Below are 27,916 nucleotides of genomic sequence, written 5' to 3' on the forward strand. Positions count from 1 at the left end.
AAATGTGGAAGCGGATCAGAAGACAGCTTTTAAATTCAGTTTGGCCAGGATGATCTGTTTTGTGACAGACATTTCTGAAGCCTTCTGAAAGGCTTGAGGTAATGTCCTGAACAACGTTTGACTAGCTTCTTAGAAGACTGAGTGTTTATGTGGGAGTATACAGTTATCAGTCAGAGAATCCCTCTTCTTCATGGACCCATTTGGTAAATGTGAACAAGCACACAATTAAGGAGTAATTCTCAGATGTTCTAATGTCATGTAATTACAAAGGCTCCCCAGATGTGATGAATTCCCCCTTGCCTGATACACTTCTGGAGCAAAGAAAATATTCAAAACAGCTAAAAGTGAACCAAATTGCTTAAATTCTGAAAGGCTTCTGTTTGAAAGCCTCTGCCAAAGTGCTGTAAATAAGCCTTTATTTTAAGAGGAAAGAAACTGAAAAAAGGAACACAGCAGAACAACGTAATAAGATGGTCACTAAAACTTCGGGCCAGTTGGAGGCACCTTTCCCAAGCCACAGTGTCCATCTTACATCTTAGTGTACTTCAGTGACTGGTGAGAACAGGTACCTCTGAAAGAAATCGTGGTCGTCTTCAGAAGATGGCTGACCGGAAAATGGGCCTCTGCTGTATGTGACGTCAAAGGGACAAAACATAATACTTGAGTCTACTTGGAAGAAGTTTTTATTAAAAGATCATTTCTGGCTCCCCTCCCCACCCCCCACCTTTGGTGGGGGAATTTCAGAGTGGAGATTTAGTCTTTGATACTCAGAAAGCAGCAAAATATTTGGATTTTAACTTACAAGAAAAAGACGCAGTGTGCATTTATTTATTCTGCGCTCAGTACTGTGCCCTCATGCTTTGGGAGAAATCTTAGAGGAGTCAGACGGGGCCTTCACTTAGAGAACTTAGTCTCTAATTGGAGAGACAATTAGCATTCTAGAGATGATTGGAGAGGAATAACTAGATCTTGAGGGAACGGTCATGACAGTTAAGGATTAAATGGTGTGGTAGAAGCACTAAGCACCACAGCATTTTGGAAAAAAGATTTGATTTATATCTAGAGCTTGGAGCTTGGGAGTCTCAGCTGAGGTTTCTTTGACTTTATAGTTTCCTAGCTCTGTGCCTTACTGACATTCTACAAGAGTTATAAATGCACTCTTTTTACAAGTAGAATAATGGAATTAGTAATATCTGAATACCACAAAGTTCTTGTTATTAATCCATGGGGAAAATATTTTTCTATCTCCCATTCTGAAAGAAGATTGATACTTATCTTGGAAATCTCCCCAAACATCAGATGTAGTTTTAAAGTCACTACAAAGTCACGTTTTCAAAGACTATCTTTGACCCTAAGAAGAGTGAGAAAGGATCCGGCCCCTCAATTTTTTTCCCCCATATGAGTCAGAGTAGAATTATGCTCCATAGGGTTTTCAGTGATAGAGTTTTCAGAAGCAGATCACCAGGTCTTTCTTCTGTGGCATTAGTGGGTGGACTCATTATGAGGTGAGGTGTTTGTTTACCTAAAGCATTGTTATTAGGTGGGACCTTTCTATTGTCTGTAGACTATTGACTTTCTCAACTTCCTGGGATAGGTAGTTCCACCCCCTGGAAGAAAGATCCCTTGTTTGAAACTAAAGCAGTGGTTAGTAAATGGAAAATTTGTCCGAGGAAATACAGCTGAAATTAATACTGCTAAAACGTTTGCAGAGTGTGATGGAAAACTCGGATGCCATTTTATTATAGCCTCTGCTAAGGGTACTTCTTTTGTCACCTCTGACTTTTGACTGATAGCTCCATTTTACATCTCTTCCTGAGGACCCCAGTGGTACAGTGGTTAAGCTTTCCACTGTTAACTGAAAGGTCAATGATTTGAACCCACTAGCTGCTCCCCAAGAGAAAGATGTGGCAGCCTGCTTCAGTAAAGATTTACAGCCTCTGAAACCCTCTGGGGCAATTCTGCTCTGTCCTGTAGGGTCCCTATGAATCGACTTGATGGCAGTGGGTTGATTGGGTATCTTTTCCTACTTCTTTGTTTTTTCTGTCTTCTCCCTAGTGGGAGTTGGATAGAAGAAAGTCACACCAAAGTGGAGAAGTCAGATCTGGCTAAATTGGGGAAAGCTTAGATGTGCAGTCTTCCAGACTGGTTTTAACAGTCTTACATATCTGGTAAACCACCCACGACCCCCAGCCAACCACCACCACCGCCAAAAAACAAACAAACAAACCCATTGCTGTCAAGTTGATTCCGACTCGTAGCAACTCTATAGGACAGGGTGGAACTGCCTTATAGGGTTTCTGAGACCTTTTGCTTAGCAGCCAAGGGCTTCGCCACGGTGCCACCAGGGCTCCTCTGCATAGCTGATACCAGGATCTAAAGCACAGCCACAAGGAAGGCTGTTTGGCTTTGCCCTCCTTTTCTTGCTTTCAAGATGCGTGGTGGTGGGAGGGAGCATGGGACCCCCAGCTACTAGGCTATCCTCAGTCTAGAGTTCCCCATCCTTCATCAGAATCCTCTCCTTGGAGGCTTCAGATATCACTCAGGCGGCTGATAAATATCAAGTGTTAGGAATGAATCTCTTAACTGGTGGAATGTCTGAGAAGATAGGTTGGAGTACGGAAGTCTGCTCCTACTTGTTGCCTGCTCCAGCTCACTGCTTCTCACTGGGTGGTCTGTAAATCATTACCATCACCCAGGAGTTTGTCAGAAGTGCATATTCTCAGGTTCCCCTCAAACAAACAAACCCATTGCTGTTGAGTTGATTTCTGACTCATAGTGACTCTATAGAACAGAGTAGAACTGCTGTGCAGTCTGACTCTGAGTGTGGAGCCCAGGTATCTGTATTTTAGTAAGGTCTTCAGGTGATTCTTACGCACACTGCCTTTTTTACTCTAGCTGATGTTTTTCTTATCCTCCTTCAACTTAAACCCTCCTGTCCTTTACTTTTTACCTGGTCTGCTGCAGAGAGTAGACTATGGATCCATTAGACTGAGCTCCATGAGGACAGCATCACATCTGCGTTGTCCACTGTGTCCATCGCAGAGCCTGGCACACAGGAGGAGCTCAGTAAGCATTCATCAACTAAATGAGTGATTGTGATAAGCACTGTAGCCAGATGAAGACACTTGACCATCTGTTTATATAAAGTTGAAGAAGTTACTACTCTGCCGGCCCATCTATTTTGGTCCTGAGGTGGGGTTACATGTGACCATGGACCTGGACATCCTTTTACAAGATGTCAGTTGCTATGTGGCTACAAAGATTCCTTCTCCGTCAGATGAAGAACTATCTTTGCATGGGTCTCTTACTCATAACCCACATAAAAAAGCTTTGAAAAAAGTCTTTGAGCTGGAAAGAGATCTCAGACCCACCGTAAAGTGGTAACCATGTGCTAAAACATCCTGCAAGTTCTCCCTAAGAATCAACTTCCTAGGTAAGTTCAAGGAATGCCAGCAGTCCTTGGTGATTTTTCAAATGCTCTTGACTCAGGTCAATTTCTAGATCCTAAAGCGGAGCTATCATGCACGTTTTATGACTGTAGCATACAGAGCAAGTGGATCTCAGCTAGGTTTAAAGAATACTTATGTCATGCTCTGTATGTGACCCAATTTGAACCTCCATATGACACTTTGCTTCCTCCAGAAGGAAACTTTGATGCCTTTTGTACTTGCTCCTGCTTCCATTTCTCATTTAAATTCTCCAGATTCTGATAAGAGGCACTGCCATAAGGAGAATTTTTTTCTTATTTGCCAGTAGCGATTTCAGGAAGATCCTTGCCCTTGAACTTTCAAGAACCACTTATTAATGTTTCAGCAAAGTTCAGCCTCTGAACATTGAGTGATATTTGAAACTTTCTAGTTCTCCTGCAACAGCATTTTAAATTACGTTAACTACTCCATTTAACGGAAGGCAGTCACAACTCCCTTGAATCTTTACCGTGAGGGGAGGACAAAGAGCTTAGTTGTACAAAGTTGGTGAACTGCAGTTTGGGAGATTTCAAAAACATCCTCAATTAGGGAACAGGCTCCAAAGCAGCCATGAGCTTGTTCCTGCAGTACCTTACACAGACCATCTTCATTTTAGTAAAAGTGCTAGTTTTATCTCTGTGCAAAGCGGTGAACTGTGAACAGCGTGTATAGTGGTGATGCTGCTGTTAGTGGTTCCTTGCTCAGCTTGTGTGGGACTGCAGTGGTGGGTCCACTTGCTTCCATCTCTTCTCCTTCATGTCTGTACTGATTCCAAGGGTAGTGCAATTCTCCTTTGTCCACCTAAAACAAAACAAAAAAATAAACCCATTGCCGTCGAGTTGATTCCAACTCATAGTGACCGTGTAGGACAGAGTAGAACTGTCCCATAGGGTGTCCAAGGAGCAGCTGGTGGATTCAAACTGCCCACCTTTTGGTTAGCAGCCAAGCTCTTAACTACTGTGCTACCAGGGCTCCTAGTCCTCATCCTTGGGCCAAAGGCACCTTGAAGACCATGTAGCACGTAGTACCCTGCACTATTTGGGAATCTCCTCCAGTGCTGTGACATGCTTGGACTCAGATTACTTTGACTGACTGCTTGGTGCTATAGAAGACAGCTGCTGAAAGATGTTCTGCTGACTGGAATGACAGCACAGTCTATTGTGGTCCCTTCCTGTAGGCCAGGAATTCCTGTCACGGCCACTCCATATCTTACTGCCAGAGGACTCATGCCTCTTTCGAGTCAGGCACATCCAGCTGGGAACCAGGCAGCTGTCACTGCACCCTGCGCCATCGTCTTACTCCTGGGTTGGGGAGCCATTTCAAGGACCCATAGCAAGCAGGGGATACAATGATGAATACAAGTAGCCCAGAAAACAGTAGTTAGCCTGGGGATAGTCACATGTGGACATAGACATCCATCCTCTAGATAGCAGCTGCCAACCACTGTGCTTATTGGCTTGATCACTTTGCTCTGAAGGCTACCCCAAACTGACTCAAAGAGGAGGTCCATCTTAAGGTTGAGCAATGTTGGTAAAGTATAGTATAGTAGTTTGAGTATTTGAGTAGGTTGGGGGTCCATGGCTGAGAGCAGAGGCGGTAGTAACCCAGGTGGCTAGAGGCAGAAAGATGATTGGGATATGTGTGAAAAATGTCCATATGCAGTGGTTTACAGTGTGCACAATTGCTGGACCACATATTCTTTGACCTTCTTTTAGAGTCTCTTAAGGTTTGTCATGAACTGGAGAACATTTGATGGGGAACTTGACCCTCAAGGGCCCTGAAGTTTAATTTACAACAGCCACGGCTATTAAAAGCAGAAGCGAGGTTTCACATGGCCTTTTTGGACCAAGTTTCACACTAACCCACCTTTCTGATTATACTGTATTGTCACCCTCAGATTGGTACTATCCAATAATGGCAGATGCTTCTTTTACAGAAAGGAGAGAGGACCTTCGAGGAGGATTCATGCTTTGCTTCTTGGATGATGGAGCAGGAATGGATCCAAGTAAGTGATGTGATGGTTATGCTTTTTGGGGGAGGATGTAACCATTTTAACAAAATACGTATTGCCATCCTGTGGTGTAAACATCTTTCCTCACCGTTGTGATTAGGAGATCCACTTGGAGAGAGAGAAGCCTGTTGCTAACATTTCAGACTTAATTCCACTAGTGTATTTGCCAGGTCTTGTCCTAGCATGGGGGATAGGATCTGAATGACACTCTGAAGTCTGTCAGATTACCTGTCTCTTGATATTGTCTTTACCAGCTTGTACAACATCCTGGAGCTGGAACTGTGGAGGCATCCCCCAGCCTTATTATCAGAGCCTGGTAACAGAATCACAGGTCACAGTGTTAGAGATACTGCCAGGCCAGGCAAAGGTTGCTTCCATTTGCCTTGTGGTTGTGAATTTCCTTGGAGAGAGGTTTTCTATAGAGACACAATCCTGCTTGGATTTATAGCAAGACGATAAATCTAAAGAGCCTAGGAAAGAAATGCAAACCTTTTGCTTTCTCTTGTGTCTGCCACTTCAGATGACGCCGCCAGTGTGATCCAGTTTGGGAAATCGGCTAAGCGAACACCCGAGTCCACCCAGATTGGGCAGTACGGGAATGGGTTAAAATCGTACGTATAATAGAAGCCTGTCATCAGACTCAAAACAGAAATAAAGCAATTTCTCCTCCTCTCTGATGAAAAGTGCACTCCTCCTTGTCTCCCTCCCTCCTAACTGTGGTACAGGAGGAAAGCCAAAAAGGAGTCACTGTTTGGGACTAGTGTACCGTTGTCTAGCAGAGTTTGCTGTATGTATTAAAAAGTATGAGCGTCCAAAACCAGTTGGGGAGGGAGGGGCTGTAGGTTTCTCTTGGCATTGACCCGTAAAACTGTACTCTTCCTCCTGTTGAAAATTCTTATTTTTACCTAGTGGTGGAGGATACGAGCGGCTCCTTGTGGGCTTGGAATGTATCTGGGATGGTGCAGGGGCACGCATCATTCTACGAAGCAGTCTCCCTGAGTATCTATCTCATGTCCTGCTTTCAGCCAGGTGCTGGGGATCCCATGGAGACTGAGGGAGACGTGAGCCCCCCTTCTTGGAGGACACAGTCTCCATGTAGATGTTGTGCACAGCCATGTAGCAGGGACCTACCTAATATCTTCAGATCCCTTGGGCCTTTTGTCTCATACCTTGGTTCCCACTTGTTCAGTGTTTGGAATGTGTTGTTGTGGTTTTGAGCAAAGCCCCAAGAGGAAGGTTTCTATTTCTGAAATGTCACTTCCAGCTGTACATACCTTTGGATGGAGTAAAATGTAGTGGACTTGGAGTTTTATGCAAATGGAATTATGAGTCACGTTTCCAGTCTTGCTGTGGAAACGTGTTTGAGAGGTGGTCTGGTTTGGTCAGTTAGCAGCATCACCTGGGCCACACATGAAAAGTGCTTGATGAGGCTTGGCTGTGAAAAAGAAAAGGGAGTGCTTCAAAGACGTCAGGACCTGTTGCGTGGACTTGGTGATTTTTCTCTCAGGGCAAGAACCAAAGGGAAATACTGAACACTCTGTGCTTAAATGACCTTATCCATGTCAAGCTTTCAGCACACACACAGGCGTGTGCTGAAAGCTTGACATGGATAAGGTCATTTAATCCTTACTCTAGCCCTATGGAAGGAGTCTTAGTGGTGCAGTGGTTAAGCACTTGGCTGCTAACCAGAGGATCGTGGTTCGAACCCACCCAGCTGCTCCCTGAGAGAAAGACCTGGCATTCTGCTCCTATAAAGATTACAGCCTAGAAAACCCTATTGGGCAGTTCTGCTCTGTCACATGGGATCGCTGTGTGTCAAAAATTGACTTGAGGGCACCTAACGACGACAGCCGTAGCCCTTTGGGGGACATTGGTGGTTCAGTGGTAGAATTCTTGCTTTCTGTGCATGAGACCGGAAACCCTGGTGGCGTAGTGGTTAAGTGTTAATGGCTGCTAACCAGGAGGTCGGCAGTTCATATCCACCAGGTGCTCCTTAGAAACTCTATGGGGCAGTTCTACTCTGTCTTATAGGGCCGCTATGAGTTGGAATCGACTCGACGGCAGTAGGTTTGGTTTTTTTGGGGGCTTATGTATGAGACCTGGGTTCAGTTCCTGCTGATGCATCTCACATGCAGCCACTAAACATTTATCAGGGGAGGCTTGTGGGTTGCTGTGATGCTGAATAGATTTCAGTGGAGCTTTTAGACTAAGATGGACTAGGAAGAATGGCCTGGTAATCTACTTTGGAAAATCAGCCAGTGAAAACCCTGTGGATCACAATGGCCAGTCCACAACTGTTTGTTTAGTTCTGTTGTGCATGGGGTCACTGTGAGTCAGGCACCAGCAATAACAAATATATCTCTGAGGTGTAAGTACTATTATTCTTGTTTTCAAACAACGAAACACATTTATAGGAGTGAAATTTATGTGTAAAAATGCACAAATGTAGAACCTGAGACATAAACCAGTTCTTCTGACTTCAGAGCCTGAGGTGCTGTCCATTTCACTTGAACCAGACAAACTACGGTTCAAATTCCACCTCAGCCACTTAATTACACCTCCTCCTCTCTGAGTCTTAGCTTTTTCCTTTGTAAGTTTGGAATTATAATACATACCAAACAGCTTAAGGATGAAGCCCCTAGCACAGTTTCTGGCTTCTAATTTGATTTCTCGTTTCATCTTCCCATAGCTGATTTCTGGCCTGATTCTGTGTGTCTGGAGTACCCATATCCATTGCTGTCAAGTCGATTCCAACTCATAGTGACCGTATATAACAGAGTAGAACTGCCTCATAGAGTTTCCAAGGAGCTCCTGGTGGATTGGAACTGCTGACCTTTTGGTTAGCAGCCATAGCTCTTAACTAGTGCACCACCAGGGTTTCCTTGGGTCTAGCGTAGGGCCGAGGAATTTGTATTCTTCCCAGCGTCTCTGGGTGATCTAAGTCCGAATTAAATGAGGTCTGGTTAGAGTCACTGTGATGTAAGAAACACTACTTTCTACCTGGATTGTAGGCTGCCTGGTTTTCTCAGTTCTGTGGCCTCAGGCAAGCTATTTAACCTCTCTGAGTGTCTGTTTCCTCATAGTGGCCTCAAGGAGCAAGTGGTGGATTTGAACTGCTGACCTTTTGGTTAGCAGTCAAACACTTAACCACTGCACTACCAGGGCCTTTATCTGAAAAAAGGGGGGTTCTAAACCCTGGTGGTATCGTAGTTAGAGCTATGGCTGCTAAACAAAAGATTGGCAGTTTGAATCCACCAGGCACTCCTTGGAAACCCTTTGCGGCAGCCCTACTCTGTCCCATAGGGTCACTATGAGTCGGAGTTGACTCGACCGTAATGGGTTTGGTTTTGTTTTTGGTTTTTAGTCTGACATTTTCCCTTACAGAGTAAGTTTCAGGAGCAAGTGAAAAGTGACTTCGAAAGTCTTGGAGTACTAGAAAGGAAAGTGTACTGGAGTTGGGAATGTTAGCATATTTTAGACCAACTTTTGTAAAGGGCCCATTGAGAGATGGAGCCATCTAGTGTTCAGAGGAGACAGTATATTCATCTTGAAACCAATGGAGGAAGTGCTTTGTGGTAAGAATAGGGTTGAAAAGCAGGGAAGCCAGCAGAAAGGTGGTGGGGCTTTTTTGGGTTGTTGCTCTTCTTGCCCTGAGGTTGGGATTAAAGAGGAAAGAAAGAAGCATAAAGAGAGAGGTTTTTTTTTTTTTTTGCCAAATTAGGGCAAAAACAAGCTTTGCTAGAAGGAGAAACAGAACTTGGCAGCCCCCTGGGTATTTCTGGATAGTGTCCTGGGAGTTTTCCTGAGCATTTGTGGAAATGGGGCATGACGTTCATTTGTGTGCTTGACATGCCAGTCGGGTTTTTATTAGTACATGGAAAAGGATAATACAGCTTCCCCTCCTCCATCATCTCCCTGGGGCATTATGAGGACTAATGAGATAATAAGCCATAAAGCCCTAGAAGCTGCTTGGAAGAAAGGAGCTCAGCAGCTTCCTCATTGAGTGGGCAGGCCTCCCAGTAGGGCTTCACACGTCTGCCCTGCTCTGTGTTGCCTGGGAGAAGCCTGTCCTTGCCTGTTCCTTGGATGGTTTACTGCTTTACCTGGCCAAACAGAAGGAGGAAGCGATTGATTCCATTTAGGGTTTTGCCTTGTGGAAGGCAGCCTCAAAGCACGGTTCCCAGAAACTGGTTGTATCCAAATGCCTGTGTCATAATGAGCTTGAGGTGGCAAAAACCATTCTGAGACTGAAGATGGCCGTAGTTATTAGATGTGAGCCAGTTTATGTGTGTTATGTGCTGTTGAGTCGATTCCAACTCATAGCGACTCCACAGGACAGAGTAGAACTGCAACACAGGGTTTCCAAGGCTGTAATCTTTACAGAAGCAGACTGTCACATCTTCCTCCTGTGAACTGGCTGGAGGGCTTGAACTGCCGACCTTTTGGTTAGCGGCTGAGTGCTGAGGTGAGTGTGGAGTGCATGCCCAAGGCCACTGCACCGCCAGGGCTCCTGAGCTAATTATGTTGTTAGGTGCCCTGGAGTCGGTTCTCATTCATAGTGACCCCATGTACAACAGAATGAAACACTGTGCCATCCTCACAATCATTACGCTTGAGCCCATTGTTGCAGCCAGTGTCAGTCCATCTCATTGAGAGTCTTTGTTTTTTTTCACTGACCCTCCACTTTACCAGGCATGATGTGAGACAAAGTTTTGCCATCCTTAGCTTCTAAGGAGCATTCTGGCTGTACTTCTTCTAAGGCAGATTTGTTCATTTTTTTGGCAGTCCATGGTATACTCTTCACCAACACAGTAATTCAAAGGCATCAATTCTTTGGTCTTCTTTATTCATTGCCCAGCTTTCTCACACATATGAGGCGATTGAAAATACTATGTCTTGGATCAGGCGCACCTTAGTCCTTAAAGTGACGTCTTTTTAACACTTTGTAAAAGAGATCTCTTGCAGCAGATTGTCCTAATGCAATACATTTGATTTCTTGACTGCTGCTTCCATGGGTGTTGATTTGGGATCCAAGCAAAATAAAATCCTTGAAAACTTGAATCTTTTCTCCATTTATCATGATGTTGCTTGTTGATCCTGATGTGAGGTTTTTTTTTTTTTTTTTATACTTCAGATGAAAGTTTACAGAACAAACTAGCTTTTTGTTAAACAGTACATATATTGTTTTATGACATTGGTTAACAACCCCGTGACATGTCAGCACTCTCCCTTCTTGACCTTGGGTTCCCTATTGCCAGCTTTCCTGTCCCCTCCTGCCTTCTGTCCTTGCCCTTGGGCTGGTGTGCCCCTTTAGTCTCGTTTTGTTTTATGGCCCTAATCTTTGGATGAAGGGTGAACCTCTGGAGTGACTTCATTACTGAGCTAAAAGGGTGTCTGGGGCCATACTCTTGGGGTTTTTCCAGTCTGCCAGGCCAGTAAGTCTGGTTTGTGGGTTAGAATTTTGTTCTGCATTTTTCTCCAGCTCCGTCCAGGACCGTGGATTGTGATCCCTGTCGGAGCAGTCAATGGTGATAGCTGGGCACTATCTAGTTGTACTGGACTCAGTTTGGTGGAGGCTGTGATAGTTGTGGTCCATTAGTCCTTTGGACTAATCTTTCCCTTGTATCTTCAGTTTTCTTCATTCTCCCTTCTGTCAAAGGGGTGAGACCAGTGCCTCACCTTAGATGACTTCTCACAGGCTTGTAAGACCCCAGACGCTGTTCCAGTTGTAAGGATTTTTGTTTTATGTTGAGGTGTGATTTATACTGAAGGCTGTAGTCTTTGATTTTCATCAGTAAGTGCTTCAAGTCCCCATCACTTTTCAGCAAGCAAATTGTGTCATCTGCATATCGTGCAGGTTGTTAATGAGTCCTCCTCAAATCCTGATGCCATGTTCTTCTTCATATAGTCCAGCTTCTCGTGATTATTTGGTGAGCATACAGATGCGTCAGATGAGGACGGAGGGAATAGGCTTTGGAACGCAGCCAAAGATCCTGGGACCTTAAACCAAAAACCCAGGGCCATCGAGTAGATTTCGACTCATAGCAACTCTATACGACAGAGTAGAACTGCCCCATAGAGTTTCCAAGGAGAGCCTGGTGGATTCAAACTGCTGACCTTTTGGTTGGCAGCCGTAGCACTTAACCACTATGCCACCAGGGTTTCCCCTGGGACCTTAGGAAGGCCTTTAGGAGAGTCCTCCAAAGGCATTTTTCAGTCATATCCAGAGGGTGGTTTTTTTTTTTTTTAAATTGTGCTTTAAGTGCGAGTTTACAGTTCAAGTCAGTTTCTCATGCAGAATGTTTACACACATTATCATGTGACCCTAGTTGCTCTCCCTACAATGACAGCACACTCCACCTTTCCAACCTGCATTTCCTGTGTTCATTCAACCACCGCCTCTCTCCTCTGCCTTCTCATCTTGCCTCCAGACAGGAACTGCCCGCATAGCCTCCTGTGTCTACTTAAGCTAAGAAGCATACTCCTTACCACTATCATTTTATGTTTTATAGTCCAGTCTAATCTTTGTTTGAAGAGTTGTCTTTGGTTTTAGTTTTGAGATAACAGGGAGCCTGGGGACCATGACCTCTGGGGTCCCTCCAGTCTCAGACCATTAAGTCTGGTCTTTTTATTAGAATTTGAGGTCTGCCTCCCACTTTTTTCCTGCTCCATCAGGGGTTTTCTGTTGTGTTCCCTGTCAGGGTGGTCATTGGTGGTAACCGGGTGCCATCTAGTTCTTCTGGTCTCAGGGTGATGGAGTCTCTGGCTTATGTGGCTCTTTCTGTCTCTTGGGCTCATATTTTCCTTATGTCTTTGAAGTTCTTCATTTTCCTTTGCTCCAGGTGGGTTGAGACCAATTGATGCATCTTAGATGGAGGCTTGCTAGCATTTAAGATCCCAGACGCCACTCACCAAATTGGGATGTAGAGCATTTTCTTAATACACTTTGTTATGCCAGTTGACCTAGACGTCCCCTGAAACCATGGTCCCCAGACCCCCGCCCCTGCTACTCTGTCCCTTGAAGTGTTTGGTTGTGTTCAGGAAACTTGTTAGCTTTTGGTTTAGTCCTGTTGTGCTGACTTCCCCTGTATTGTGTGTTGTCCTTCCCTTACCTAAAATAATTCTTGTCTACTATCTTGTTAGTGAATACCCCTCTCGCTCCCTCCCCACCCTCGTAACCCTCAAAGAATGTTTTCTTCTGTGTTTAAACCTTTTCTGGAGTTCTTATAATAGAGGTCTCATATAGTATTTATCCTTTTGCAACTGACTAATTTCACTCAGCATAATGCCTTCCAGATTCCTCTGTGTTGTGAGATGTTTTGAGGACTCATCGTTGTTCTTTATCGTTGCGTAGTATTCCATTGTGTGAATATAGTGTAATTTATCCATTCATCTGTTGATGGGCACCTTGGTTATTTCCGTCTTTTTGTTATTGTAAACAGTGTTGCAGTGAATATGGGTATGCATATATCTATTTGTGTGAGGGCTTTTATTTTCCTAGGATAGATTCCAGGGAGTGGGACTGCTGGATCATATGGTAGTTCTATTTCTGTTTTTTAAAGGAAGCACTAAATCAATTTCAAAGTGGTTGTACCATTTTACATTCCCACCAGGAGTGTTCCAGTCTCTCCACAACCTCACCAACATTTATTATTTTGTGTTTTTTGGATTAATACCAGCTGTATTTGGGTGAGATGGTATCTCATTGTAGTTTTGATTTGCATTCCTGTAATGACTAATGATCCTGAGCATTTTCTCATGTATCTGTTAGCAGCCTGACTGTCTTATTTAATAAAGTGTCTGTTCATATTCTTTGCCCATTTTTTGACTGGGTTATTTGTCTTTTTGTTGTTTAGGTTTTGCAGTATCTTGCAGGTTTTAGAGATTAGACACTGATCGGTTATATTGTAGCCAAAAATTTCCCAGACTGTAGGTTGTCCTTTTACGCTTTTGGTGAAGTCTTTGGATGAGCATAAGTGTTTGAATTTCAGGAGCTCCCAGTTATCCAGTTTCTCTTCTGGTGTTTGCGCATTGTTAGTAATGTTTTGTATACTGTTTATGCCATGTATTAGGGTTCCTAGCGTTGTCCCTATTTTTCTTCCATGATTTTTATCATTTTAGATTTTATATTTAGGTCTTTGATCCATTTTGAGCTAGTTTTTGTGCATGAGGTATGGATCTTGTTTCTTTTTTTCTGCAGATGGTTATCCAGTTAGGCCAGCACCATTTGTTAAAGAGACTGTCGTTTCTCCATTTAACAGACTCTGGGTCTTTGTCAAATATCAGCTGCTTGTATATGGATGAATTTATGTCTGGATTCTCAATTCTGTTCCATTGGTCTGTGTATCTGTTGTACCAGCACCAGGCTGTTTTGACTACTGTGGCAGTATTATAGGTTCTGAAATCAGGTAGTGTGAGGCCTCCCACTTTGTTCTTCTTTTTCAGTAATCTTTATTTATCCAAGGCCTCTTCCCTTTCCATATGAGGTTGGTGATTTGTTTTAGAGGGTAGTTTTTATTCCTTTCCAGATGAGCATTTGAATCCCTGGGTGAATAATCTGTTTCTGCTTCCCTTTCAGGGGCTCAATGCGCATCGGGAAGGATTTTATCCTTTTCACTAAGAAGGAAGACACCATGACCTGCCTCTTCCTGTCTCGCACCTTTCATGAGGAGGAAGGCATTGATGAAGTAGGTCCCACCCTCATGGTCTGAGTCATCCGTCACTCCACATTTCCTGGGCCTGCCCAGGCTGTGTTCTCAGGTCATTTGCAAAGCTGAGCTCTTTGCGGTTGTGGGGTTGGAGCCCATGCTCCTATATGTAAGTAGCTGGTTGAGTGAATTGGTTGAGGGGTTAAGGTAGGTATCACAATGTCAAAATAAATGAAACCTCAAAGCACTTCAGACCAAAGCTAACCTGTTTCTGGGAATGAAACTATCAGATGGCAAGAACCAAGAGTTGGATTGGGAGATCTCCCCTAGATCTGCAGCTTGAATTCAGGCTGAGGGGTGCCACCATGGGGAGTTGTTTTATCAGGGAGAATATTTTGGGCTTCCCTGACTATGGGTAAAGGCCACAACTGGCAATAATAATAAGAATAGCAGTGTCTTTCCCATATGATGATGATCCTGTGGGACGTCCTATGAGTACTTCTTTCTTTTGAGGAAATCCGTTACTCTAACAGAAGCCACAAAAAAGACACCTACAGGGCACAGGCAGGTAGTGAACCAGGTGACTTGTATAAAAAAATACCAGTATAAGCTGGTTGTTTAATGGCAACTGACAGCCTCATGTTGGGAGTGGCTTTTACTCAGACTCGGCTGATAATTATTGCTGTCTTGGAAGCAAGGCCTAATGAATTCAGAATATTCTGACTTTTAAAAGATTTGGGTAGTGAATACACTGTGAGTTAAACACATGCTCAGCTGATTCTTTTTGTGGCCAGTTGGCTCAGATATCTGCCCAGCTGGTTCTGGTAAGGTCTGTGCCTGCCTTGGTGTGGGAATCAAGGGAAGCCTGTGGCCTGCCTAGCCTCAGACTGGACTCGTACTCCCTCACGCCTGAAAAATGGAGGCCAGAACTAGAGAGAAGAAGCTGAGAGTGGTGTTGCAAAAAGCATGTCAGAGGGCCCTGAGGGTGGAGTGAGGGGGGTCGGGGAGGACATAGCACCTGGGTGACCAGAAGACAGGTGGTGGTGGATCTGGAGAGCAGAGAGGGCCCTGTTAGGTCAGACCTTAGGGCTAGGCTAAGGGTCTGGGACTTTATCAAAGGAGCAGTGGGAAGCAGCCATTAAAAGGAATTTAAGCAACGTGTGGCAGTTCCAGATTTGTTTTTAGAAAGATCAGTGTGGTTATTATGTGATGATTGGATTAGAAAGATTGGAGGTGGAGAGTTGGAGTGGACCAGTTGAGAGTCCCTGGCTGTGTGTAGGTGTAGGCTAGCCTGTATTCATAGCAGGGAGGTGGAGAGAAATAGAGCCAAACATCTCTTCAGGATGTGGAACCCACAGATTTGGTGAAGAATAAAGGGAAGGAGGGGCCGTTATGACTCAGAGGTTCTACAGTGGCAGCTAGGGGACTGGTGGGCTATTTGGATCTGGGGAAGAAAGAAAGGGAAGGCATGTGTGGAGGGGAAGAGTGTGAGTTTTGTTCTGGACATGTCAAGTTATGTCTGGGCTTTAGGAGTCATGATAGTGAATAAGCTCAACCTCAGAGTGTAGAGAAAGACACGGACCTGGGACCTCAGGTGTGTCAACATTTAAAGGTTGGGGAGAGGAGAAAGTGGCCAAGATATAGAGGGGTGGCTGGAAAAGTAGGAGGAGAATCAGGAGAGTGTGGTGACATCGAAGCTAAGGGAGAAGTGTTTTGACCGGAGAATAGGTGCCAGTGTGAGTGAATGAACCTACTTTAAAGTGATGGCCTTGTGACCTGGGACTGCTGTGGAAAAGGGGAGGTGTATAGTGAGGTACAAGTTCACAGAACACAAAAGGGAACTCAATTCCCCTGGTGAAAAAGCTAGGTTGAAATTTTTTTCCTTACTTGGTGCTAGAATCACTATCTTGGATTGTACTCTGGTGCGAACTCAGCCAAGATTTCAAAATAAGATCATTTTCGGCTGGAGAGGAATGTGTCCAAGCCAGCCCTGGGGCTGAATACTATCAGCGCAAAGCTTCTTAGAAACCAACCTAGTGTCTCAGAACCCCTAACAGTTTCGCACCCTGACTCACGTCAAAATACAGGGTCCCTAAAAGTGGGCCATCTGGTTTGGATCTCTGAGGTGCCTCCAGCCTGCAGAGGGAATCCCTCAGCCAGCCATCTGCAGGCTCCCTAAGGGCAACTGGCTCTGAGGAAGGGGAAGGAGCATGTTGGGGGCCTCAGGGGGAATGGCATTTTGAGGTAGGGTCTTTGAAGAAAGAATAAGATTTTTAAAAACTACTTCAGGACTTCAAGCACTTACTGATGAAGATCAAGGACTGCAGCCTTCAGTATGGATTATACTTCAACATAAAACAAAAATCCACAACTGTACCGATAAGCAGCAGAATGATAAATGGAGAAAAGATTGAAGTTGTCAAGATTTCATTTTACCTGGATCCACAGTCAGTGCCCGAGGAAGCAGCAGTCAAGGAATCAAAACATAACAAAAAGACAATCCAATTAACAGATGGGCAAAGGACAACTGGACTAAACCAAAAGCAAAGAAGTTTCCTGAATACAGCCAATGCTTTAAGGGACAGAATAGCAGGGGCACGGGTCTAGGGACCATGGTTTCAGGGGACATCTAGGTCAGTTGGCATAATAAAATCTATTAAGAAAGCATTCTGCATGCCACTTTGGAGAGTGGCGTCTGGGGTCTTAAGCACTAGCAAGTGGCCATTTAAGATGCATCAGTTGGTCTCAGTCCACCTGGACCAAAAGAGAATGAAGAACATCAAAGACACAAGGTAATTATGAGCCCAAGAGACAGAAAGGGCCACATAAACCAGAGACTACATCAGCCTGAGACCAGAAGAACTAGGTGGTGCCTGGCTACAACCGATGACTGCCTTGAGAGGGAACACAACAGAGAACCCCTGAGGGAGCAGGAGAGCAGTGGGATACAGATTTCAAATTCTGGTAAAAAGAGTAGACTTCATGGTCTGACTGAGACTAGAAGGACCCTGGAGGTCATGGTCCCCAGACCTTCTGATAGCCCAAGACAGGAACCATTCCTAAAGACAACTCTTCAGACAGGGATTGGACTGGACTATAGAAAATGGTACTGGTAAGGGGTGAGCTTCTTGGATCAAGTAGACACGTGAGACTATGTGGGCAGCTCCTGTCTGGTGGAGAGATGAGAGGGCAGAGGGGATCAGAAGCTGGCCAAATGGTCATGAAAATAGAGTGGAGAGAGGGAGTGTGCTGTCTCATTAGGGGGAGAGCAACTAGGAGTATATAGCAAAGAGTATATAAATTTTTGCATGAGAGACTGACTGGATCTGTAAACTTTCACGTAAAGCACAATAAAAAATTAAAAAAACAAAAAATTGGGAAAGGAACGGACACCAAAGAAGACATTCAAGTGGCCAACAGACGCATGAGGAGATGCTCACGACCTCTAGCCATCAGAGAAATTCAAATCAAAACCACAATGAGATATCATCTCATGCTGGCATTACCAGCACGAATCAATAAAACAGAAAACCGCAAATGTTGGAGAGGAATGGGGGGAAATCGGAACTCTTACGCACTGCGGCTGGGAGTGCAAAATACCTTTTTGGAAAACGGTATGGCGCTTCCTTAGAAAGCTAGAAATAGAAATACCATTTGATCCAGCAATCCTACTCCTAGGAATATATCCTAGAGAAATAAGAGTTGTCATACGAATAGGTATATGTATACCCATGTTCATTGCAGCATTGTTCACAATAGCAAAAAGATGGAAACAACCTAGAGGCCCATCAGCAGATGAATGGATAAACAAACTGGTACATACACACAATGGAATGTTATGCAGTGCTGAAGAACAACGATGAATCTGTGAAGCATCTCATAACATGGATGCATCTGGAGAGCATTATGCTGAGTGAAATAAGTGAGTCACAAAAGAACAAATATTGCATGAGACCATTACTGTAAAACTCATGAAAAAGTTTACATACAAAAAGAAAATATTTGATGGTTACGAGGGAGGGGAGGGGTGGGGATAGAAAAACAATAGACAGTAGATAAGTGGTAACTTTGGTGAAGGGTAAGACAGTATACAATACTAGGGAAGCCAGCACAAGCTGTACAAGGCAAGCCCATGGTAACTCCGTAGACACATGGACCTGAGGGACCGAATTGCTGGGCTGAGGGCTGTGGGGACCATGGTCTCAGGGAACCTCCAGCTCAGTTGGCATACAGAGTTTATAAAGAATATGTTCTACATTCTACTTTGGTGAGTAGTGTCTGGGGTCTTAAAAGGCTGTGAGCAGCCATCTAGGATACTCCACTGGTTTCACCCCTTCAGGAGCAAGGAAGAATGAAGAAAACTAAAGACGTAAGGGAAAGATTAGTCCAAAGGACTAATGGACCACATCTACCATGGCCTCCACCAGACTGAATCCAGTACAGCTAGATAGTGCCCGGCTACCACCACTGACAGCTCTGACAGGGATCACAACGGGTCCCAGACAGAGCTGGAGAAAAATGTAGAACAAAATTCCAACCCAAAAAGAAAGACCAGACTTGCTGGCTTGACAGAAACTGGAGAAACCTGAGAGTATGGTCCCCGGATACCCTTTCAGCTCAGTAATGAGGCCACTCCTGAGGTTCACTCTACAGCCAAAGATTGAACAGTCGTACGGAGCAAAACAAGACTAAAGAGGCGCACCAGCCCTGGGGCAGGGACCACAAGGTAGGAGGGAATAGGGCAGCTGGTAATAGGGAACCCAGGGTTGAGAAGGGAGAGTGTTAACATGTCGTGGGTTTGTTAACCAGTGTCATACCACAATGTGTGTACTGTTTGATGAGAAACTAGTTCTGTAAATGTTCATCTAAAGTTCAATTAAAAAAAAAAAATCAAATGATGTATTGCATTGGGAAAATCTGCTACAAAAGACCTCTTTAAAGTGTTAAAAAGCAAAGATGTCACTTTAAGGACTAAGGTGTGCCTGACCTAAGTCATGGTGTTTTAAGTCGCCTCATGTGCCTTTGAAAGCTGGACAGTGAATAAGGAAGACTGAAGAAGAGTTGATGCCTTTGAATTTTGCTGTTGGCAAAGAATATTGAATATACCACGGACTGCCAAAAGAATGAACAGACCTGTCTTAGAAGAAGTATAGCCAGAATGCACCTTAGAGGCAAGAATGGCAAGACATCATCTCACATACTTTGGACATGTAATCAAGAGGACCAGTCCCTGGAAAAGGACGTAATGCTTGGTAAAGTAGAGGGTCAGTGAAAGAGAGGAAGACCCTTGATGACATGGGTTGATACAGTGGATGCAACAGTGGGCTCAAGCATAATGATTGTGAGGATGGCACAGGACCAGGCAGTGTTTTCATTCTGTTGCGCGTAGGGTCGCTATGAGTCGAACTGACTTGATGGCACTCAACAACTTCATTTGAGAAACTTACCATACATGTGGAAGAGTGTATTAAAATATATGTACAGCTGAGAGAATAAAATTATAAAGCAAACGCTCATGTAGCCACTGTCCAAGTTAGAGGAAATGTTGCATCACAGGCTGGCATTAAAAGTCTCCTGTGTCACCAGTCATAGTCCTCATCTTGCCCCCAAAGAAACAGCCACCTGACTTCTGTGATGACTGTGTGTCCATGTTTTTCTTTATAATTTTACCACAGGGGTATGCTTCCTTAAATAATAGTTTAGTTTTGCCTGTTTATGAATTTTAAATAAATGGGCTCGTACATACAACCTTGTGTTTGTGAGATTCATTCTCGTTGATGCTAGCAGGTGTTAGTTTATTCATTTTTATCACTGCATAGTATACCATTGTGTAAATATGCTGCAGTTTAATTTATCTGTGGGGAATATTTGGATTAGCTCTACTTTGGGCTGTCACAGCTAGTGTTACAGTGCACATTCTTAACACGTTGGGTGGTGTACATGTGCAAACATTTCTCCAAGCCTGGAGTGGGATTCCTGAGCCAAGAAGTAGAATTGCTGAGTTATAGGTTATGTGTATCTTCAGATTCACTGGACAATTGCAGATAAGTTTTCTTCAGTGGCAAGAGTAGGATTTTTACCAAATTAAGAAGATGGCTTGGAGACATTGCAAACAAAGGGCACTGCTGGTGCAGAGACCCCAGGCTATAAACCAGTTCATCCCCAGAAGCACTGGCCATGTGAGTCTGAGTTTTGGACAGAGGCAGAAGCCAAGGCTTGCCAGGAGCCCTGCCAGGAAGCTTGCCAGGAGGGCAAGGAATCAGAGAAGAGCTTCTGGCACCATCAGGCTGAGGCACTTGGGCCTCACCTTGGGGCAGTGTGGAGGCCCTTGGGGGGAGGGACAAGATAGATGCACATTTTGGGAGAAAGCTGTTTTGGGGCCTCCCTCCAAATGTCTTACCTGTGCTTACTCCATAGGTGATTGTCCCATTACCCACCTGGAATGCCCAGACCCGGGAGCCTGTCACAGACAACGTGGAGAAGTTTGCTATTGAGACAGAACTCATCTACAAGTACTCCCCCTTCCGCAATGAGGAGGACGTGATGACCCAGTTCATGAAGATTCCTGGGGGCAGTGGTAAGTAGGCTCTGAGCCTACAGCCCCTAGAACCCGGATGCTCCAGGGCCACCAGTTGGTTGGGGATAGGCTGTGGGCGCCTGGCGGAATGAAAGGAGGATTTGTGTTTCCCAGGAACGCTGGTGATAATCTTTAATCTCAAACTCATGGATAATGGAGAGCCGGAGCTAGATATAATCTCAAATCCAAGAGACATCCAGATGGCAGAGACCTCCCCAGAGGGCACGTGAGTGTGTCTGGGAAGGGAGGGTGGCCTGGAACTGGAGTTGATTCTCTTAGGGAGGAAAATCTCTGGGAAAAAGGGATGAGCTTATTCTGTGGATTTCTCTTGGGGCAACACTAGAGCTAATGGAGCTGAGAGCACCACATCTTCTTGTTGCAAGGAAGAAGGGATCGGTAGAAGGACAGTAGATCCTTAGCTAAGCCAGAAGAAGAGAAATGACACTTGGTCCGACTTCTTGATTTGATGGAAGAAGAAACCAGGGCCTAAGGAGGAGGAAAGGAATTGCTCAGGGTTCCACAGTAGAGTAGTGGTAGGGCCAGGCCAGAACCTTGGCCTCAGCAGTAACCACCCGTGTCTGTGAGGCACCTGTGCTGAGGACCGTGGGCGTGGGGGGCAGAGGCTACTCAGAGGTGGTGCCCATGCTGAGGGAGCACCCCGTAAAAGTGGCAAAGGAAGCCAAGATGGACAGGTGGACAGCTGGAGACCTGCAGAGAGGATGTTTTTGCGGACTGGATGACGGTACTTTGTTCTGGTCGCTTTCAGGAAGCCAGAGCGGCGGTCATTCCGTGCCTATGCTGCCGTGCTGTATATTGACCCCCGGATGAGGATCTTCCTTCACGGGCACAAGGTGCAGACCAAGAGGCTCTCCTGCTGCCTATACAAGCCCAGGTAGGTCCACTGTCTCCTTGCTTCCATAGGCCCAGTCCAGGGACACCAAGGGAGTGATGCCTTGTGAGAAGTTTTGGCAGTGCTGACCGTGTTTGGGCCTTTAAGCTTCCTGTGATTTCCTACAGAATCATTTCTGGGTTCTGAGGGAGGGTTGGAGGTGGTGATGGGCTCTGGGGTCAGCTGGCTAAGCCATGGGCTGAATGCTTTCCGTGGCATGGAGGGTGCCCTGCCTAGCATGGTGAACTATCTGAGCCTCTTGGCTTCATGGCCAAGGGGTCTTTAGACACTCCGTAGGAAAGCACAGGCTGGCTTAATGCTCGACTTGTTTCTGCTGTGGGATTAATGAAGTTAGTGATTCCCACTTGGTGGATAGTTAGATCACTTACCAAAGACATGGAGCAGGATGCAGGTGACACATGATATAAGAAATTCAGTCTTTTTGCTAAAACACCTTTAATTGGTCTGCCATCGTAAGGGACGGGGACAGCACAGCTTGGGGGAGGAGGCAGGAAGGTAGAGTACTTCCTGAGGTTCCCAGGTTGGCTGCCCTGTCCCACTGCTGCTTGATCCTTCTGAGGTTACTTTTTCTGCCCTTCAGGATGTACAAATACACGTCAAGCCGCTTCAAGACCCGTGCGGAGCAGGAAGTGAAGAAAGCAGAGCATGTGGCGCGGATCGGTAAGGTGCAGGAGGAGGGCTGGTTGGGGGTCTTCTGGGAGACGAGAAACTAAAGCAAGGATCCAGGAAAAGGCTGCGTCCAGCACCCAGGGACAAGGCTGTTCTCCTGAATGATCCATTTCCTCCTGTGTCCCTAGCTTCCCTCCCTTCGCCAATCCCCTCAGCACTTTCTCCTCAGACTACTTATTTCCCCCTAGGTCATTTATATTTTCCTAAAAGTGTAGCAACTCCTTGGCTTGCCCAGAGTGAAGAATCCCAGTCTGCCCTGGCCTGAATACTTGTGAAATTGGTTTTCTTGACTCCAGGACAAAATCTGCCCCCTCTGGTGCTGACCTGGGCTTCCTCAGGCTGCTGCTTGATGGAGTGTGATTGGCTGAGGACTTCTTTAGCTTCCAACTCACGCCGAAGGCTTGCCTTGGGCATTTTGTGACCTGTTACGATTTATTTGCAAAGTTTGAAAAGCATGTTCCAGGTATAAATAGTGCTGATTTTCCTTGGGTCCTCCTTGAGATTTTTAGAAACCAAATCTTCTTTGAGTGGACCCTGCAGTCCAGGCTTGAGGTTTCTTTCACTGCTCATTGGCCATTGTTCGCCCAGTTTCCCTGGAACAAGGCTGCCCTTTCCCTTGAAGGTGGTTTAGCAGGGCAGGAGCTTCCCCAGAACTGTCCTGAGGAAGCCAAAGAGTTTTGAACCTTTGAATTACTTACTGTGGTTTCGTCGGGTTTCAGCTGAAGAGAAGGCAAGAGAGGCGGAGAGCAAAGCTCGGACTTTAGAACTACGCTTAGGAGGAGACGTCACGCGGGACTCCAGGGTAAGGCCCCCAGAGCCCTGCGGCTGTTCTCGAGTCTGCCAGCACTGCCTAGGCCAGTTGTGAAGGCCTCATCTACAAGCTGAGAAATGGAATGTTAAGTGTTAGATAATCACTAACGTTTATTGAACTCATTGCCAGAGTCCTGGCTAATTTCATCACCTGAGCAACCATATGAGGTAGACACCATTATGATCCCCAGTCTATCACTAGAGAGACTGAGGCATTGAGGGGCTCAGTCCTGTGTCCCAGGTCACACGTAGTAGTGAAGTCAGAGCAGGATTCAGCCCCTATCTGTCTGGCACACTCCTCCCTAATCTGTCGTTCACTTCTTCACATCAGTGGGCCCAGTCAAGTGAAACACAGCTGTGAGTTGGTTCCAAGGGAGGGCCATTTTCTGTAGAGAAAAGTCTACCTCCATGTGTGGTTTTTGCGTCCATGTGAGTTAAAGTGAGAATTTTTAGGTGCGGAAGCTACTTTGTCACCTGCTAGTAGCTGCATACTCACTTGGTGCTGGTGTGCATCTGCAGGTGATGTTGCGGCAGGTGCAGAACACGGCCATCACTCTGCGCAGAGAGGCTGATGTCAAGAAGCGGATTAAGGAAGCCAAGCAGCGGTGAGTGCCAGGGCTGCATGGTGTTGACCTTTACAATTGTGCACTTGTGTACTGACTACTGAGAGTTAAAGAGTGTGAGGGACCCTCCCCAGGTTGCCGTTGTGTAACGAAGACTGCTGGGAGAACGCCACTGGTGTTGGGATCCCAGATGCCTGTCCAGCACCCCCTGCAGAAAAGGTGGCGGGCCCTGTGCCCTTAAGCTCTTTCCTGAGCAGGGTGACAGCCACCTGCACTTGAACATTGCTTAAACCCTCATCACTGCCAACTGTCTCATTTTTTATTTCCCCCCTTTTTTTTAAATGATGTATAAAATTTGAAAAACAGAACATTTAAGAAATAAAAAATTTAAACTCCCCTATAATTCTACCACCTGGTGGTATCTACTGTTAATTTTTCGTCTATTTCTTTTATATAATTAAATTTATATTCCTGTTTATCACTCCCCTCCCCCCCCCAGTTACAAATTTGTACTAGTGCTGGAGATTGAGATTTGTAGCTTTCTTTTTCACATAGAATGAACATTTCCCCTGTGCCGTTAAATTATCCCATGTCTAGAGCACTCTGGGCTCCGGGGCTTGAATTGCTTGGCCGCTTCCTGTGGAAGTTTCTGGTTTCATCTGCCTAAGTCAGTCCACTGCTGTCTGCCTGCTTTCCAGCTTACCAGGTTTTACTGACTTTAGTCCCATGATGATGTTTTCTCTCACATTTCACTGTTCTCATAAGTTGTGTCTTTTATGAATTTACTGTTACATTAGTGGAGTTTTGGGTAAGATACGAAGATAATCCTGTGTTTATTCCACCACATAACTGCCTTTGCATAAAGAAGCAGCAGCTTCACAGTTAACCAATTCATGCTTAAATCTGTCCCTGTTTTGTTACCAAAAACCAAAGCCGTAAGCTTTTAATTAGGAATGCTTAGAGGCCACTGTGGGAGAAAAATGTGGCAGTCTGCTTCTATAAAGATGTACAGCCTTGGAAACTCTATGGGGCAGTTCTCTTTTCTGTAGGGTTGCTATGAGTTGGAATCCAGTCCACGGCAGTGGGTAGAGCCACTGCACAAGCACAAATCCCTATCAAGTGTAAGGGAGCGTATACATTGAATGGAGACTCCAAAGTTTTGCTAAACATGTTTTCAACATCATGGTGTTTGTGTGCTTGTAGGAAGATCTGCTTGAATGTGTCTTTTGTCTGTCTTCTCAGAGCACTTAAAGAACCTAAGGAACTCAATTTCGTTTTTGGGGTCAATATTGAACACCGGGACTTGGATGGCATGTTTATCTACAACTGTAGCCGCCTGATCAAGATGTATGAGAAAGTGGGCCCACAGCTGGAAGGCGGGATGTGAGTACTGCCCAAGGAGAGCTTACAGCCCAAGGTGGATGGTGGGAGGGTTTGGGCCCAAGTGGTCACAGAGGTGTGTCTTGTATCTCCCTGCAGGGCATGTGGTGGGGTTGTTGGGGTTGTTGACGTCCCCTACCTGGTCCTGGAGCCTACACACAACAAGCAAGACTTTGCTGATGCCAAGGAGTACCGACACCTGCTACGGGCGATGGGGGAGCACCTGGCACAGTACTGGAAGGACATCGCCATTGGTAATGGGGCTGGATGGCTGGGCCTTTGCCCTTTCTTGTCACCTCCAGTGTCTTAACACTCCACCTGAGGCTAAATTTAGGAAGAGGTAGAGGCTGGCTCCTAACTTGATGTGTGGGTGTTTGCCGTCCAGCCCAGCGAGGAATCATCAAGTTCTGGGATGAGTTCGGCTACCTCTCTGCCAACTGGAACCAGCCCCCATCCAATGAGCTGCGTTACAAACGCCGGAGAGCTATGGAAATCCCAACCACCATCCAGTGCGGTGAGTCACGGTGGTCCACATCCTCTTCCTGACTCCTTCGCATTATAGTCCATGATCCTCCATCTTCATATTGCCTCCTGACAGTGAGTGGCATTCATGGACTCACAGTCTCACTAGGGCTAGGAGCTGTTTAGTGGTAGACCTATGAGGTCAGTATTGGGGCTGTGTGTGTGTCCCTCCTGAATGAGGCAGAAGGTCATCTTGCCTACCACGCTTCTCTGGGTTTGGTGCCATTTTGTTTGTACTGTGAGTGGATGACTGAGCAGGGATCCTGCTGGAGTAGGGAGAGGGGCTGGGAGCCAGAGAGCCCACCATACAAAGTTTCCATCCCCTTGTGGGGATCACTGTCCCTGAGAAGAATTACTCTTCTGTAAGGACAAGCAGAGTTGGAGCCAGAGTGAAGATCTTTGCATGGAAAGTCTGGGACATCTTGGCCGTGGGCTTGGCTGTGAGAAGCCTGAACACAGATGTTATTGGTGGATGTGGATGACATTTGTGGGGGGTGTTTTCTGTGTGGCAGATTTGTGTCTGAAGTGGCGGACTCTCCCCTTCCAGCTGAGTTCTGTGGAAAAAGATTATCCTGACACCTGGGTGTGCTCCATGAACCCTGATCCTGAGCAGGACCAGTGAGTACTTTCTTTAACAAGGAAATTGTGCGTGCTTCTTCCCCTCCCGCAGTGTTCTTGCTAAATGGTAAATGGTAACAACTCACTGTGCTTCTTAAGGTCAGTGCCTGTGTCCTTACATCTGTGTTTCTGCACATGGTAGGTTAGTGGGTACCCAAGAAATTCACATAGATAGGAATCCCGCAGTGAATACCAATTTCACTTGGGAGCTCTGCAGTGGTTGCAACAGCAGGCATTGGTTGAGGAAGAAGGTCCCCATCCTACCAGTGCAGTCCTGTTTTCCTGCAGCCTCCCTAGAACCTTTGTTCTACAGGTGTGAGGCTTCTGAACAAAAGCAGAAGGTCCCCTTGGGGACATTCAGAAAGGACCTGAAGACTCAAGAAGAGAAGCAGAAGCAGCTGACAGAGAAAATTCGCCAGCAGCAGGAGAAGCTGGAGGCCCTGCAGGTGCGTGAGTATTGGGCAGTGGCTGGAGCCAGCCTGTGTCAGGGTCTTCCCAGTATAGGAACCTTCAGTGGCTCCCATGTTCCATCGGGCTCATCCTTCACTCACCCACGTGTGCTTGCCAAAGCCTTCCAACCCCACCCCCCAGGTCTGGGCCCACTGTTATTTGAGTACAGCTTGCTTATTCTTTTTAAAAGCAAGCTGTTTTGTTTACATATTGCTAAGTGGTCCAATTCATTTAGAATGTTTTAAAACTCCAGAAAATAAAAACCCAGCCTTGGTGGTAACTATCAATAATGCTTTGCTACGTATCCTTTCAATTTTTCATTAAATGCCTATATACCTGTAAATACATATATTTATAAATAGAAATATGGAGCTCATACTGTGTGTGTGTGTACTTTTTGTAGATAATTATTTTCTTGGAATAATTTTTTAGAAGTGAAATTGCAAGAGTAAAAGGGTTTTCAAAATCCTGTGACTTTTTATACATATTCCCAGCTTACTCTCCAGAAGATGTAGTGGTAACATTTTTACCAGCAGTATATGGGAGTATAATAATTTTTAAATGTTTTTGCCAGTTTGGTAGACAAAGGTATGTATGCATCTTGTAATTTGAATTCCTTTTGTTTAAGATGAGTTATTTTTTTGTATGTCTGTAAATATTTTTTTTAGAATTATTTTTTCACCTATATTTGTGTTGGGGTGTTTATTTTGTTTCTCCCAATTAATCTGTCAGTTTCTAAAGTCTGTGATCTCAGCCCTTTATCATGTTTAGTACAAATGCTTCTTCCTTTCTGGCTTTGGTATGTATGCAGATATTCTCCCTAACTCCAAACCGCTTATGTGTACTGCCCTACTTACAAATCCCACTGGTCATTTTTGGCCTCATCCAAGTTGTCTTCCACCCAGAAGGTCTTTCTCACCTCTTTTGGCTCCTTTTCTAAGAATTGAGTTCATTGACACTTTTTCCCATTCTCTCAATTGCTGCATTAATCATATAAATCAAAAACCTGTTGTCATCAAGTTGATATAGCGACCCTCTGTGTAAAAAAAACAAAAACAAAAAAAACACCAAACCTGTTGCTTTTTGACACTAAAGAGGTCTTTTGCAGCAGATTTGCCTAATTTAATTTCTTGACTGCTGCTTCCATGGGTATTGCTCGTGGATCCAGGTAAAATGAAATCCTTGACAACTTCAGTCTTTTCTCATCATGATGTTGCTTATTGGTCCAGTTGTGAGGATTTTTGTGGGCGTGCCAAGTGTTTACTGGAATGTACCAAGATATGCAAACAAC

At 45.2% G+C, this 27,916-nt stretch overlaps 1 protein-coding gene across 4 annotated transcripts in view; it reads left to right on the top strand.

Moving 5' to 3' along the window:
* Positions 1-27,916, top strand: part of MORC2 (MORC family CW-type zinc finger 2) — a 118,615-nt gene that overhangs the window by 11,443 nt on the left and 79,256 nt on the right. For all 4 annotated transcript variants that reach the window (XR_007514924.1, XR_007514923.1, XM_049866196.1 and 1 more), the window contains exons 4-17: positions 5,404-5,472; positions 5,999-6,089; positions 14,057-14,165; positions 20,544-20,703; positions 20,818-20,929; positions 21,470-21,595; positions 22,194-22,273; positions 23,002-23,084; positions 23,612-23,697; positions 24,898-25,038; positions 25,135-25,289; positions 25,421-25,549; positions 26,070-26,175; positions 26,489-26,621. Coding sequence is in view for 2 of the 4 variants with exons in the window: in XM_049866195.1 (XP_049722152.1) it covers positions 5,404-5,472; positions 5,999-6,089; positions 14,057-14,165; positions 20,544-20,703; positions 20,818-20,929; positions 21,470-21,595; positions 22,194-22,273; positions 23,002-23,084; positions 23,612-23,697; positions 24,898-25,038; positions 25,135-25,289; positions 25,421-25,549; positions 26,070-26,175; positions 26,489-26,621 (1,580 nt within the window). In the remaining 2 variants the exon portion in view is untranslated. The remainder of the gene's footprint in view (positions 1-5,403; positions 5,473-5,998; positions 6,090-14,056; positions 14,166-20,543; positions 20,704-20,817; positions 20,930-21,469; positions 21,596-22,193; positions 22,274-23,001; positions 23,085-23,611; positions 23,698-24,897; positions 25,039-25,134; positions 25,290-25,420; positions 25,550-26,069; positions 26,176-26,488; positions 26,622-27,916) is intronic.

Source organism: Elephas maximus, chromosome 22 (genome assembly GCF_024166365.1).
Source record: "Elephas maximus indicus isolate mEleMax1 chromosome 22, mEleMax1 primary haplotype, whole genome shotgun sequence".
NCBI classification, from domain to species: Eukaryota; Metazoa; Chordata; class Mammalia; order Proboscidea; family Elephantidae; genus Elephas; species Elephas maximus.